Source organism: Chiloscyllium punctatum, chromosome 3 (genome assembly GCF_047496795.1).
Source record: "Chiloscyllium punctatum isolate Juve2018m chromosome 3, sChiPun1.3, whole genome shotgun sequence".
Classification (NCBI taxonomy): domain Eukaryota; kingdom Metazoa; phylum Chordata; class Chondrichthyes; order Orectolobiformes; family Hemiscylliidae; genus Chiloscyllium; species Chiloscyllium punctatum.
The window spans coordinates 1,780,537-1,793,142 of record NC_092741.1 but is presented as its reverse complement, the minus strand read 5'-3'; the positions used below and the strand labels follow the sequence as shown (position 1 = coordinate 1,793,142).

The following is a 12,606-nucleotide window of genomic DNA, read 5'->3' as shown; positions in this document are numbered from 1 at the left end:
CGGTGGGGGGGGAGGGAGGGGATGGTACACACTGCTGTTACTGAGGGTCGGTGGGGGGGAGGGAGGGGATGGTACACACTGCTGTTACTGAGGGTCGGTGGGGGGGGGGGAGGGGATGGTACACACTGCTGTTACTGAGGGTCGTTGGGGGGGAGGGAGGGGATGGTACACACTGCTGTTACTGAGGGTCGGTGGGGGGAGGGAGGGGATGGTACACACTGCTGTTACTGAGGGTCGGTGGGGGGAGGGAGGGAGGGGATGGTACACACTGCTGTTACTGAGGGTCGGTGGGGGGAGGGAGGGGATGGTACACACTGCTGTTACTGAGGGTCGGTGGGGGGAGGGAGGGAGGGGATGGTACACACTGCTGTTACTGAGGGTCGGTGGGGGGGGAGGGGATGGTACACACTGCTGTTACTGAGGGTCGGTGGGGGGGGGAGGGAGGGGATGGTACACACTGCTGTTACTGAGGGTCGGTGGGGGGGGAGGGAGGGGATGGTACACACTGCTGTTACTGAGGGTCGGTGGGGGAGGGAGAGGATGGTACACACTGCTGTTACTGAGGGTCGGTGGGGGGGGGAGGGTGGGGATGGTACACACTGCTGTTACTGAGGGTCGGTGGGGGGGGAGGGAGGGGATGGTACACACTGCTGTTACTGAGGGTCGGTGGGAGGGGGGGAGGGGATGGTACACACTGCTGTTACTGAGGGTCGGTGGGAGGGGGGGAGGGGATGGTACACACTGCTGTTACTGAGGGTCGGTGGGAGGGGGGGAGGGGATGGTACACACTGCTGTTACTGAGGGTCAGTGGGGGGGGGGAGGGGATGGTACACACTGCTGTTACTGAGGGTCGGTGGGGGAGGGAGGGGATGGTACACACTGCTGTTACTGAGGGTCGGTGGGAGGGGGGGAGGGGATGGTACACACTGCTGTTACTGAGGGTCAGTGGGGGGGGGGAGGGGATGGTACACACTGCTGTTACTGAGGGTCGGTGGGAGGGGGGGAGGGGATGGTACACACTGCTGTTACTGAGGGTCGGTGGGAGGGGGGGAGGGGATGGTACACACTGCTGTTACTGAGGGTCGGTGGGAGGGAGGGAGGGGATGGTACACACTGCCGTTACTGAGGGTCGGTGGGGGGGGGGAGGGAGGGGATGGTACACACTGCTGTTACTGAGGGTCGGTGGGGGGGAGGGGATGGTACACACTGGTGTTACTGAGGGTCGGTGGGGGGGAGGGGATGGTACACACTGCTGTTACTGAGGGTCGGTGGAGGGGGAGGGGATGGTACACACTGCTGTTACTGAGGGTCAGTGGGAGGGGAGGGGATGGTACACACTGCTGTTACTGAGGGTCGGTGGGGGAGGGAGGGGATGGTACACACTGCTGTTACTGAGGGTCGGTGGGGGAGGGAGGGGATGGTACACACTGCTGTTACTGAGGGTCGGTGGGGGGGGGAGGGAGGGGATGGTACACACTGCTGTTACTGAGGGTCGGTGGGGGGGGGGAGGGAGGGGATGGTACACACTGCTGTTACTGAGCGTCGGTGGGAGGGGGGGAGGGGATGGTACACACTGCTGTTACTGAGGGTCGGTGGGGGGGAGGGAGGGGATGGTACACACTGCTGTTACTGAGGGTCGGTGGGGGGGGGGGAGGGGATGGTACACACTGCTGTTACTGAGGGTCGGTGGGGGGGGAGGGGATGGTACACACTGCTGTTACTGAGGGTCGGTGGGGGGGGAGGGGATGGTACACACTGCTGTTACTGAGGGTCGGTGGGGGGGGAGAAAGGGGATGGTACACACTGCTGTTACTGAGGGTCGGTGGGGGGGGGGGGGATGGTACACACTGCTGTTACTGAGGGTCGGTGGGAGGGAGGGGATGGTACACACTGCTGTTACTGAGGGTCGGTGGGGGGGGGGATGGTACACACTGCTGTTACTGAGGGTCGGTGGGGGGGGGAGGGAGGGGATGGTACACACTGCTGTTACTGAGGGTCGGTGGGGGGGAGGGGATGGTACACACTGCTGTTACTGAGCGTCGGTGGGGGGAGGGAGGGGATGGTACACACTGCTGTTACTGAGGGTCGGTTGGAGAGGGAGGGGATGGTACACACTGCTGTTACTGAGCGTCGGTGGGGGGGGAGGGAGGGGATGGTACACACTGCTGTTACTGAGGGTCGGTGGGGGGGGAGAGGGGATGGTACACACTGCTGTTACTGAGGGTCGGTGGGGAGGAGGGAGGGGATGGTACACACTGCTGTGACTGAGGATCGGTTGGAGAGGGAGAGGGTGTTTGTAGATGTGGTACTTTGTCCTGGATAGTCCCAAAATTCTTAACTGGTGTTGGAGTTACCCTCATCCAGGCAAGTGGGAAATATTCCATCAGACTCTTGGACAGGCCTTCGGGACTCAGGAAGTGAGTTACTTGCTGCAGAATTCCTGGTGTCTGAATGCTCTTGTAGCCACTGTATTTATGAGGTGTCCAGTTCTGGTGTCTGGGCAATGGTCACTTCCTGGTATGCTCATCCTGGTGAACTCAGCGATGGTAATACCATGGAACCGAAAGGGGTGACCGTTAGGTGGATGAGAAAGTTGGTTGTGAGTCAGTTGGAGTGGGAGGGATTGAGGAGAGTTTGAAGAATGTCAGAGTTGGCGCTGAGTTTGGAAGGACAGTTGGAACTGCTCACGAGGGGATGCTCAGAATCTGACTGCGGCTGTGGGGAACATACATCCGTTCGTAACAACATCTCCAAATCAGGGTGGGTCAGAAACGAATGTTCATTGTCAGAAACAAGTTCTGATGCTGTCCCCAGGCAGAAGGATGGGCCCTGACCAATTGAATCCCGGGGTCACAGGGGACTCACCCTGATAGGTTACACTGGTAAGGCAGGCCTGCCCCCTCCCTCACTGATATGTTCCAGAAGCTTGCCTGGAATCCTGCAGCAATTCCACATATCCCCAGGAATGAGACCCATCAGGACCCCTGTCAGCTCCGATCACCCCACTGCCTCCACTTTATACACAGCAACCCATCCTGGAAGGGGAAGCACTTACCTCCAGGTCGGAAGAGCTGAACTCGTACGGGATATTCCAACCCAACGCTCCGTACTTGTTCCTCTCCTGGATGATGGCGTTGAAGAGACACAGACTGAAGAGTAGCCTCCTCCAGCTCACGCTCACATTCTCCTTCATGTAGGTTCTCTCCGTCACTTCCCCCACCCCACTGCTCCCAAAGCTGGTCAGCAGCTTGTTCTTCAGACCCTGGGGAGGCTCCACAGCAACCTTCGAAAGAGGCAAGACCCTCATGTTAGACCGGACTCCTTCCCAGATAGGATTCCCATCTCCTCCAGCTCCAGGTCAATGGGTCACCATTGGGATCTTCAGAAAGCTTTTCATCATGTCCACAATAAGAGCTCAGTTTTTTTTTTCCTGAGAGTCATCCCCAGGAGATGGGTGTCACTGGCTGGCAGCGTTTAGTCCTTGTTCCTTATTGCTCAGAGGGCAGTTCAGAGTCAACCCCATTGCTGTGGGTCTGGAGTCACGTGGAGGCCAGACCAGGTAAGGATGGCAATTTCCCACCCTGAAGGTCATTAGGGAACCAAATGGGTGTTTTCCAAATGACTGACAAAGATCACGGTCAGCATTCGGCTCTTAATTTGTGATTTTTAAAAGCTGATTTCTAATTGTACCATCTGCTGTGGTAGGATTCACCCCCAGGTACCCAGAACAAGACCTGGATGTCAGGGGAGACGCTGGCTATTCATCCAGAGACCCTGGTACCAGCCCGGGGAGGTGGGCCAGGTGGGGGGCATTTCAATTCATTTCCAAATTTAACAAAAAAATCTGCAACTCAGGTCGAATGTTGAGTCAATTGTCAGAAAATCCCATCTGGTTCATGAATGACATTTAAGGAAGGAATCTGTCAATCTTACCTGGTCTGGTCTACATGTGACTCCAGACCCACAGCCACATGGTTGGCTCCTAACAGCCCTGTGGGTGACTAGGAATGGGGAATAAATGCTGACCCAGCCAGTGACGCCCTCATCTTGTGAATAATAATAAAACGGGTGAGTCATGTGACCATTCAGCCCGTTGTCTTGTCAGTGACGGGGGTGATGGTGATAGTGGCAGTGACGGGGGTGGTGATGTTGCCAGTGGTGGTGGTGGTGGTGGTGATAGTGGCAGTGACAGGGGTGGTGATGTTGACAGTGGTGGTGATGATCATTGTGGTGGTGATGATTTTGGTAAGGTGGTAATAGTGGTGATGGTGGTGATGGTGGTGATGATGGTGGTGATGGTGGTGGTGGTAGTGATGGTGATGATATTGGTGGTGATGGTGATGGTGGTGATGGTGATGGTGATGATATTGGTGGTGGTGGTGATGATATTGGTGGTGATGGTGATGGTGATGATATTGGTGGTGATGGTGATGGTGATGATATTGGTGGTGGTGGTGATGGTGATGATATTGATGGTGATGGTGATGGTGAGGATATTGGTGGTGGTGGTGATGGTGATGGTGATGATATTGGTGGTGATGGTGGTGATGGTGATGGTGATGATATTGGTGGTGATGGTGATGGTGATGATATTGGTGGTGGTGGTAATGATGGTGATGATATTGATGGTGATGGTGATGGTGATGATATTGGTGGTGGTGGTGGTGATGATATTGGTGGTGATGGTGATGGTGATGATATTGGTGATGGTGATGGTGATGATATTGGTGGTGGTGGTGGTGATGATATTGGTGGTGATGGTGATGGTGATGATATTGGTGGTGGTGGTGATGATGGTGATGATATTGATGGTGATGGCGATGGTGGTGGTGGTGATGGTGATGGTGATGGTGATGATATTGGTGGTGGTGGTGTTGGTGATGATATTGGTGGTGGTGGTGGTGATGATGATGGTGATGATATTGGTGGTGATGGTGGTGATGGTGATGATATTGATGGTGATGGCGATGGTGGTGATGGTGATGGTGATGGTGATGATATTGGTGGTGGTGGTGGTGGTGTTGGTGATGATATTGGTGGTGGTGGTGATGGTGATGGTGATGATATTGGTGGTGATGGTGGTGATGGTGATGATATTGATGGTGATGGTGGTGGTGATGATATTGGTGGTGGTGATGGTGATGGTGATGATATTGGTGGTGGTGATGGTGATGGTGATGGTGGTGATGGTGATGATATTGGTGGTGGTGGTGGTGATGGTGATGGTCGTGATGGTGATGATATTGGTGGTGGTGGTGGTGATGGTGATGATATTGGTGGTGGTGATGGCGATGGTGATGGTGGTGATGGTGATAGTGATGATATTGGTGGTGATGGTGATGGTGATGATATTGGTGGTGGTGATGTTATTGGTGGTGGTGGTGATGGTGATGGTGGTGATGGTGATGGTGATGGTGATGGTGGTGATGGTGATGATATTGGTGGTGGTGGTGATGGTGATGGTTATGGTGATGGTGATGGTGATGGTGGTGATGGTGATGGTGATGGTATTGGTGGTGGTGGTGATGGTGATGGTGATGGTGATGATATTGGTGGTGGTGGTGGTGATGATATTGGTGGTGGTGGTGATGGTGATGGTGGTGGTGGTGATGGTGATGGTGATGATATTGGTGGTGGTGGTGATGGTGATGGTGGTGGTGGTGATGGTGATGGTGATGGTGATGATATTGGTGGTGGTGGTGGTGATGATATTGGTGGTGGTGGTGATGGTGATGGTGATGGTGGTGATGGTGATGATATTGGTGGTGATGGTGATGATATTGGTGGTGGTGGTGGTGATGATATTGGTGGTGATGGTGATGGTGATGGTGATGGTGGTGATGGTGATGATATTGGTGGTGATGGTGATGGTGATGATATTGGTGGTGGTGGTGGTGATGATATTGGTGGTGATGGTGATGGTGGTGATGGTGATGATATTGGTGGTGATGGTGATGGTGATGATATTGGTGGTGGTGGTGGTGATGATATTGGTGGTGGTGGTGGTGATGATATTGGTGGTGATGGTGATGGTGATGGTGATGGTGATGGTGATGGTGATGGTGGTGATGGTGATGGTGATGATATTGGTGGTGGTGGTGATGGTGGTGATGGTGATGATAGTTGCCTGTTATCGTACCTTCACTCCTTCATGGAGAATCGAGATGGGGAATGTGTGGTCCGATTTGGAGCTAAGTAAAAGCCTGAAGTTCGGATCAATGTGCACTCCTGGTTTTCGGAACCTAGAAAGAACGAGCCAAAGCAGGTGGTTAGGATCTGGATCACTCTACACGGGAGTGAGACAGGTCAGGAAGGAGCATCGTCAGTACAAGAACTTAGCAGAAGGAGACAAAGACCATGGGAGCAAACTGACTATCCCGTTGGAAACTTTGTTCAAAAAGTGGACATTTGGTGCAAATGGAGACAGAGTCCCTTGAACTGGAATAAAATGCACAAAGTAAACTTTCCAAAGAGGCAAGTGGAAAAAGATAAATGGCTTTCCGACCGTTTCCCCAAGAATCCTCAACTGCCTTCCAATTACAAATCTGTCTCACCTTGCTTAAATATTTACATAACTTACTCATGGGACATAGACACTGTTGGCTGGGTCCAGTATTTATTACCCCGTCCCTAGTTGCCCCCTTGAGAGGGTGGGGGGGAGCTGCCTTCCTGACCCACTGCAGTCCGTGTGCTGTGGGTAGACCCACAATGTCCCTGAGGGAGGGAATTCCAGGATTCGGACCCAGTGACACTGAAGGAATGAGGAGATATTTCCCAGTCGGGATGGGGAAGGGCTTGGAGGGGAACTTGCAGGGGGTGGGGTTCCCGTGTATCTGCTGCCCCTTGTCCTTCTAGATGGAAGGGGCTGTGGGTTTGGAAGGTGCTGCCTGAGGATCTTTGGGGAGTTCCTGCAGTGTATCTTGTAGATGGTACACACTGCTGTTACTGAGGGTCGGTGGGGAGGGAGGGAGGGGATGGTACACACTGCTGTTACTGAGGGTCGGTGGGGGGGGGGAGGGAGGGGATGGTACACACTGCTGTTACTGAGGGTCGGTGGGGGGGAGGGAGGGGATGGTACACACTGCTGTTACTGAGGGTCGGTGGGGGAGGGAGGGAGGGGATGGTACACACTGCTGTTACTGAGCGTCGGTGGGGGGGAGGGGATGGTACACACTGCTGTTACTGAGGGTCGGTGGGGGGGAGGGAGGGGATGGTACACACTGCTGTTACTGAGCGTCGGTGGGGGGGAGGGGAATGTACACACTGCTGTTACTGAGTGTTGGTGGGGGGGGAGGGAGGGGATGGTACACACTGCTGTTACTGAGCGTCGGTGGGGGGGAGGGGAATGTACACACTGCTGTTACTGAGCGTCGGTGGGGGGGAGGGGAATGTACACACTGCTGTTACTGAGGGTCGGTGGGGGGGGGGGATGGAACACACTGGTGTTACTGAGCGTCGGTGGGGGAGGGAGGGAGGGGATGGTACACACTGCTGTTATTGAGTGTCGGTGGGGGGGGAGGGAGGGGATGGTACACACTGCTGTTACTGAGGGTCGGTGGGGGGGAGGGAGGGGATGGTACACACTGCTGTTACTGAGGGTCGGTAGGGGAGGGGAGGGGATGGAACACACTGCTGTTACTGAGCGTCGGTGGAGGGAGGGAGGGGATGGTAAACACTGCTGTTACTGAGGGTCGGTGGAGGGGGGGAGGGAGGGGATGGTACACACTGCTGTTACTGAGGGTCGGTGGAGGGGGGGAGGGAGGGGATGGTACACACTGCTGTTACTGAGGGTCGGTGGGGGGGGGGAGGGAGGGAGGGGGTGTTTGTGGATGTGGTGCCAATCAAGCGACTGCTTTGTCCTGGATGGTGTTGAGCTTCTTGAGTGTTGTTGGAGCTGCCCCCATCCAGGGCAAGTGGGGAGTATTCCCTCACCCTCCTGACTTGTACCTTGTAGATGGTGGACAGGCTTTGGGGAGTCAGGAGGGGAGTTACTCACCGCAGTATTCCCAGCCTCTGACCTGCTCTTGGAGCCGCTGTGTTTATGGGGTGAGTCCAGTTGAGTTTCTGGTCAATGGTAACCCCCAGGATGTTGATAGTGGGGGATTCAGTGAAGGTCACACCACTGAGTGTCAAGGGGCAGTGGTTAGATTGTCTCCTATTGGCGATGGTCACTGCCTGGTCTGTGTGTGGTGCGAATGCTCCTTCCCACTTATCAGCCCAAGCCTGGATATTGTCCAGATCTTGTTGTATTTGAACATGGTCTGCTTCAGTATCTGAGGAGTTGTGAATGGTGCTGAACATTGTTTAAGCATTGGTGAACATCCCCATTTTGGACCTTACGATGGAGGGGAAGGTGATTGATGAAGCAGCTGAAGATGGTTGGGCCTGGGACCCTCCCCTGAGGGACTCCTGCAGAGCTGTCCTGGAGCTGAGATGACTGACCCTCCAACAACCCCACCCAGCTCCCTATGTGCCAGGTGTGACTCTAACCAGCAGAGAGATTGCTCCCTGATGCCCATTGATTCCAGTTTTGCCCTTGATTCCACACTCGGTCGAATGCAGCCTTGATGTCAAGAGTTGTCCCTCTCCCCTCCCCTCAGGAATCCAGCTCTTTTGTCCATGTTTGACCCAAGGCTGGAATGAGGTCAGGAGCTGGGTGACCCTGGGGGAACCCAAACTGGGTGTCACTGTTACTGACCCCTTCCAACACGTTACTGAGGATCGAGGGGAGACTGATGGGGCAGTAATTGGCCGGGTTGGATCTGTCCTGCTTTTTATGTACAGGACATACCTGGGCAACGTTCCACATTGTCGGGTAGATGCCAGTGTTGTGACTGTATGGAACAGCTTGGCTCAGGGAGAGGCGAGTTCTGGAGCACACGTCTTCAGTCCTATTGCTGGGATGTTGTCAGGGCCCATTGCCTTTACAGTGTCCAGTGTCTCCAACCGTTTCTTCATATCACGTGGAGTGAATCGAATTGGCTGGAGCCTGGTATCTGTGACCCTGGGGACCACTGGAGGGGGCTGAGATGGTTGACTCACTCGGCACTTCTATGCTAACAGCCTTATCGTTTGCGCTGATGTGCTGAGCTCGTCCATCATTGAGGAGGGGGATATCTCTGGACCCTCCTTCAGTGAGCTGTTTAATTATCCACCATCATTCCCAACTGGATGCAGCAGGACTGCAGAGCTATGATCTGATCTGTTGGTTGTGGGATCCCTTAGCTCTGTCAATCATTTGCTGTTGATAATGTTTGACATGCATGTCATCCTGTTTGGTAGCCTCACCAGGTTGGCACCACATTTTCAGGTCTGCCTGGTGCTGCTCCTGGCATGCCCTCCTGCACTCTCCATTGACCCAGGGGTTGATCCCCTGGTTGGATGGTAATGGTTGAGTGGGGCACATGGCTGGGCCATGAGGTTCCAGATTGTGCTGGGAGTAGAGTTCTGCTGCTGTTGGTGGCCCACAGTGCCTCATGGATGCCCAGTCTTGGGTTGTTCGATCTGTTTGAAGTCTGACTCATTTAGCACAGTGATAGTGCCACACAACACGATGGAGGGGATTCTCAATGTGAAGGTGGGACTTTGTCAGAATAGATGGCAATGACCCTAACGCCGAAAGCCCTCTGTGAATTCCACAGAGTCACTCCATTCTGAAAGAAGAAATTCCTTCTCATCTCAGTCTAAACCATTCAGAATCAGATCTCAGTCTAAACCAATCAGAATCAGATCTCAGTCTAAACCAATCAGAATCAGATCTCAATCTAAACCAATCAGAATCAGATCTCAGTCTAAACCAATCAGAATCAGATCTCAGTCTAAACCATTCAGAATCAGATCTCAGTCTAAACCAATCAGAATCAGATCTCAATCTAAACCAATCAGAATCAGATCTCAATCTAAACCATTCAGAATCAGATCTCAATCTAAACCAATCAGAATCAGATCTCAGTCTAAACCATTCAGAATCAGATCTCAGTCTAAACCAATCAGAATCAGATCTCAATCTAAACCAATCAGAATCAGATCTCAGTCTAAACCAATCAGAATCAGATCTCAATCTAAACCATTCAGAATCAGATCTCAATCTAAACCATTCAGAATCAGATCTCAGACTGAACCATTCAGAATCAGATCTCAATCTAAACCATTCAGAATCAGATCTCAATCTAAACCAATCAGAATCAGATCTCAATCTAAACCAATCAGAATCAGATCTCAGTCTAAACCAATCAGAATCAGATCTCAATCTAAACCAATCAGAATCAGATCTCAATCTAAACCATTCAGAATCAGATCTCAGACTGAACCATTCAGAATCAGATCTCAATCTAAACCATTCAGAATCAGATCTCAATCTAAACCAATCAGAATCAGATCTCAATCTAAACCATTCAGAATCAGATCTCAATCTAAACCAATCAGAATCAGATCTCAATCTAAACCATTCAGAATCAGATCTCAATCTAAACCAATCAGAATCAGATCTCAGTCTAAACCAATCAGAATCAGATCTCAATCTAAACCATTCAGAATCAGATCTCAGACTGAACCATTCAGAATCAGATCTCAGCTCTGCAGTCCTGCCAACTCCAGTCGGGAATAATGGTGGACAATTAAACAATTCACTGGAAGAGAAGACTCCACAAATATCACCATCCCCAACCATCATTCTGAGCTGGAGGAGCTGGTGTTGGACGGTTTGGACAAGGTTTAAATCCCACAACACCAGGTTAGAGTCCAGCTGGTTTATTTGGAAACACTAGCTTTCAGAGGGCCACTCCTTCAACAGGTAGTTGTCTGGTGAAGGAGCAGCGCTCTGAAAGCTAGTGTTTCCAAATAAACCTGTTGGATGATAACCTGGTGTTGTGGGATTTTTAACATAATTTGGAGAGTAGGTCCTCTGGTCCGAGACTCTCCCACAAAGAGGAAAAGACCCTCTCCATGCACTCTCTCAAGTCCCCGAACAATCATTGAAGTTTCAATGTTTATGTTTTGCAGGTCACCTCTATATTCCAATGGGTACAGGCCCAATTGACTTCACCGTTCCTTATGAGAGTGTCTCTCTATACCCAGGATCAGCTGAATGGACCTGCTGGGGACTGCCTCCCACACCAGTCTGTCTTCCCTCAGATACTGTTGGCAGTGGATCCCAGCTGGGCCTCTGACTGGTACCTTCGACAGGTTGAACAGAAACCGCCACAACGTTATACTCAAGGTCAGCGTCCCTTTGGCTTTCCAGTGAACTTGGATGTGAGGTTTTTAAGAACCTTGTACAAGGGCTCCTTAATCCCTCTGTTCTGTAGTTGTCTCCAATGTCTTTCCCATGTGAATACTGGTGGCTCAGCTGTTAGCACTGTTGCCTCCCAGCACCACAGCCTCGGGGTCAATTCCAGCCTCAGGCAAGTGTCTGTGTCGAGTGGGGACGGTCTCCTAGTTTCTGCTGGGTACTCTGGTTTCCTCCCACAGTCCACGGATCGGCAGGTTAACTGTGGTAGTTATGGGGATAGGGGTGTGTCTGGGTGGGATGCTTTTCGGAGGCTCAGTGATGGGCTGAATGACCCCTGTCCCCACTGTAGCGATCCGACAATATTCAGCTCTCGTATTCTTCCTTCCAAAGTGCATAACCTCGTCAGCGAAGTATTTTGCCCGCTCACTTAACCTGTCTGTACCCCTCTGCAGAACCTTTCACTCACCCTCACCACTCACCTTCCCACCCATTACTCAGCAATAGGACATTCACTCTCCAGGTCCTTGTATTTACCGTAAACAATTGCCAGCCCAGCACTGATCCCTGTGGCACGCCACGAGCTACAGGCCGCCATCTTGAAAATGCCAGCCACCTCCTCACCCCAACTCTGTCAACTATGAGCTAGCCAATCCTCTGCCCATGCCAACGTAATGCCCCCCAACACCATGGCCTTTTCTCTAATTAAGTAGCCTGAATGTGTGACACCTCAGCTCATGAACTTGATCGAGTTTTTGAAAAAAGTAACAAAGAGAATTGATGAGGGCAGAGTGGTAGATGTGATCTACATAGAGTCAAGATTAGAGTGGTGCTGGAAAAGCACAGCAGGTCAGGCAGCATCCGAGGAGCAGGAAAATCGATGTTTCGGGCAAAAGCCCTTCATCAGGACTTCAGTAAGGCATTCAACAAGGTTCCCCATGGGAGACTGGTTAACAAGGTTAGATCTTATGGAATAAAGGGAGAACTAGCCATTTAGATACAGAACTGGTTCAAAGGTAGAAGACAGAGGGTGGTGGTGGAGGGTTGTTTTTCAGACTGGAGGCCTGTGACCAGTGGAGTGCCACAAGGATCGGTGCTGGGCCCTCTACATTTCATCATTTATATAAATGATTTGGATGCGAGCATAAGAGGTACAGTTGGTAGGTTTGCAGATGACACCAAAAGTGGAGGTGTAGTGGACAGCGAAAAGGGTTACCTCAGATTACAACAGGATCTTGATCAGATGGGCCAATGGGCTGAGAAGTGGCAGATGGAGTTTAATTTAAATAAATGCGAGGTGCTGCATTTTGGGAAAGCAAATCTTAGCAGGACTTATACACTTAATGGTAAGGTCCTAGGGAGTGTTGCTGAACAAAGAG

The 12,606-nt window shown here is 52.2% G+C and overlaps 1 protein-coding gene across 1 annotated transcript in view; it reads right to left on the bottom strand.

Moving 5' to 3' along the window:
• Positions 1 to 2,604: 2,604 nt before the first annotated feature.
• LOC140453795 (dynein axonemal heavy chain 6-like) overlaps positions 2,605 to 12,606 on the bottom strand; it is a 108,960-nt gene continuing 98,958 nt past the window's right edge. Inside the window, exons 7-9 of the mRNA XM_072548699.1 lie at positions 6,140 to 6,242; positions 3,056 to 3,283; positions 2,605 to 2,715 (exon numbers count right to left, since the gene is read on the bottom strand). Of these exons, the coding sequence (XP_072404800.1) occupies positions 2,605 to 2,715; positions 3,056 to 3,283; positions 6,140 to 6,242 (442 nt within the window). The remainder of the gene's footprint in view (positions 2,716 to 3,055; positions 3,284 to 6,139; positions 6,243 to 12,606) is intronic.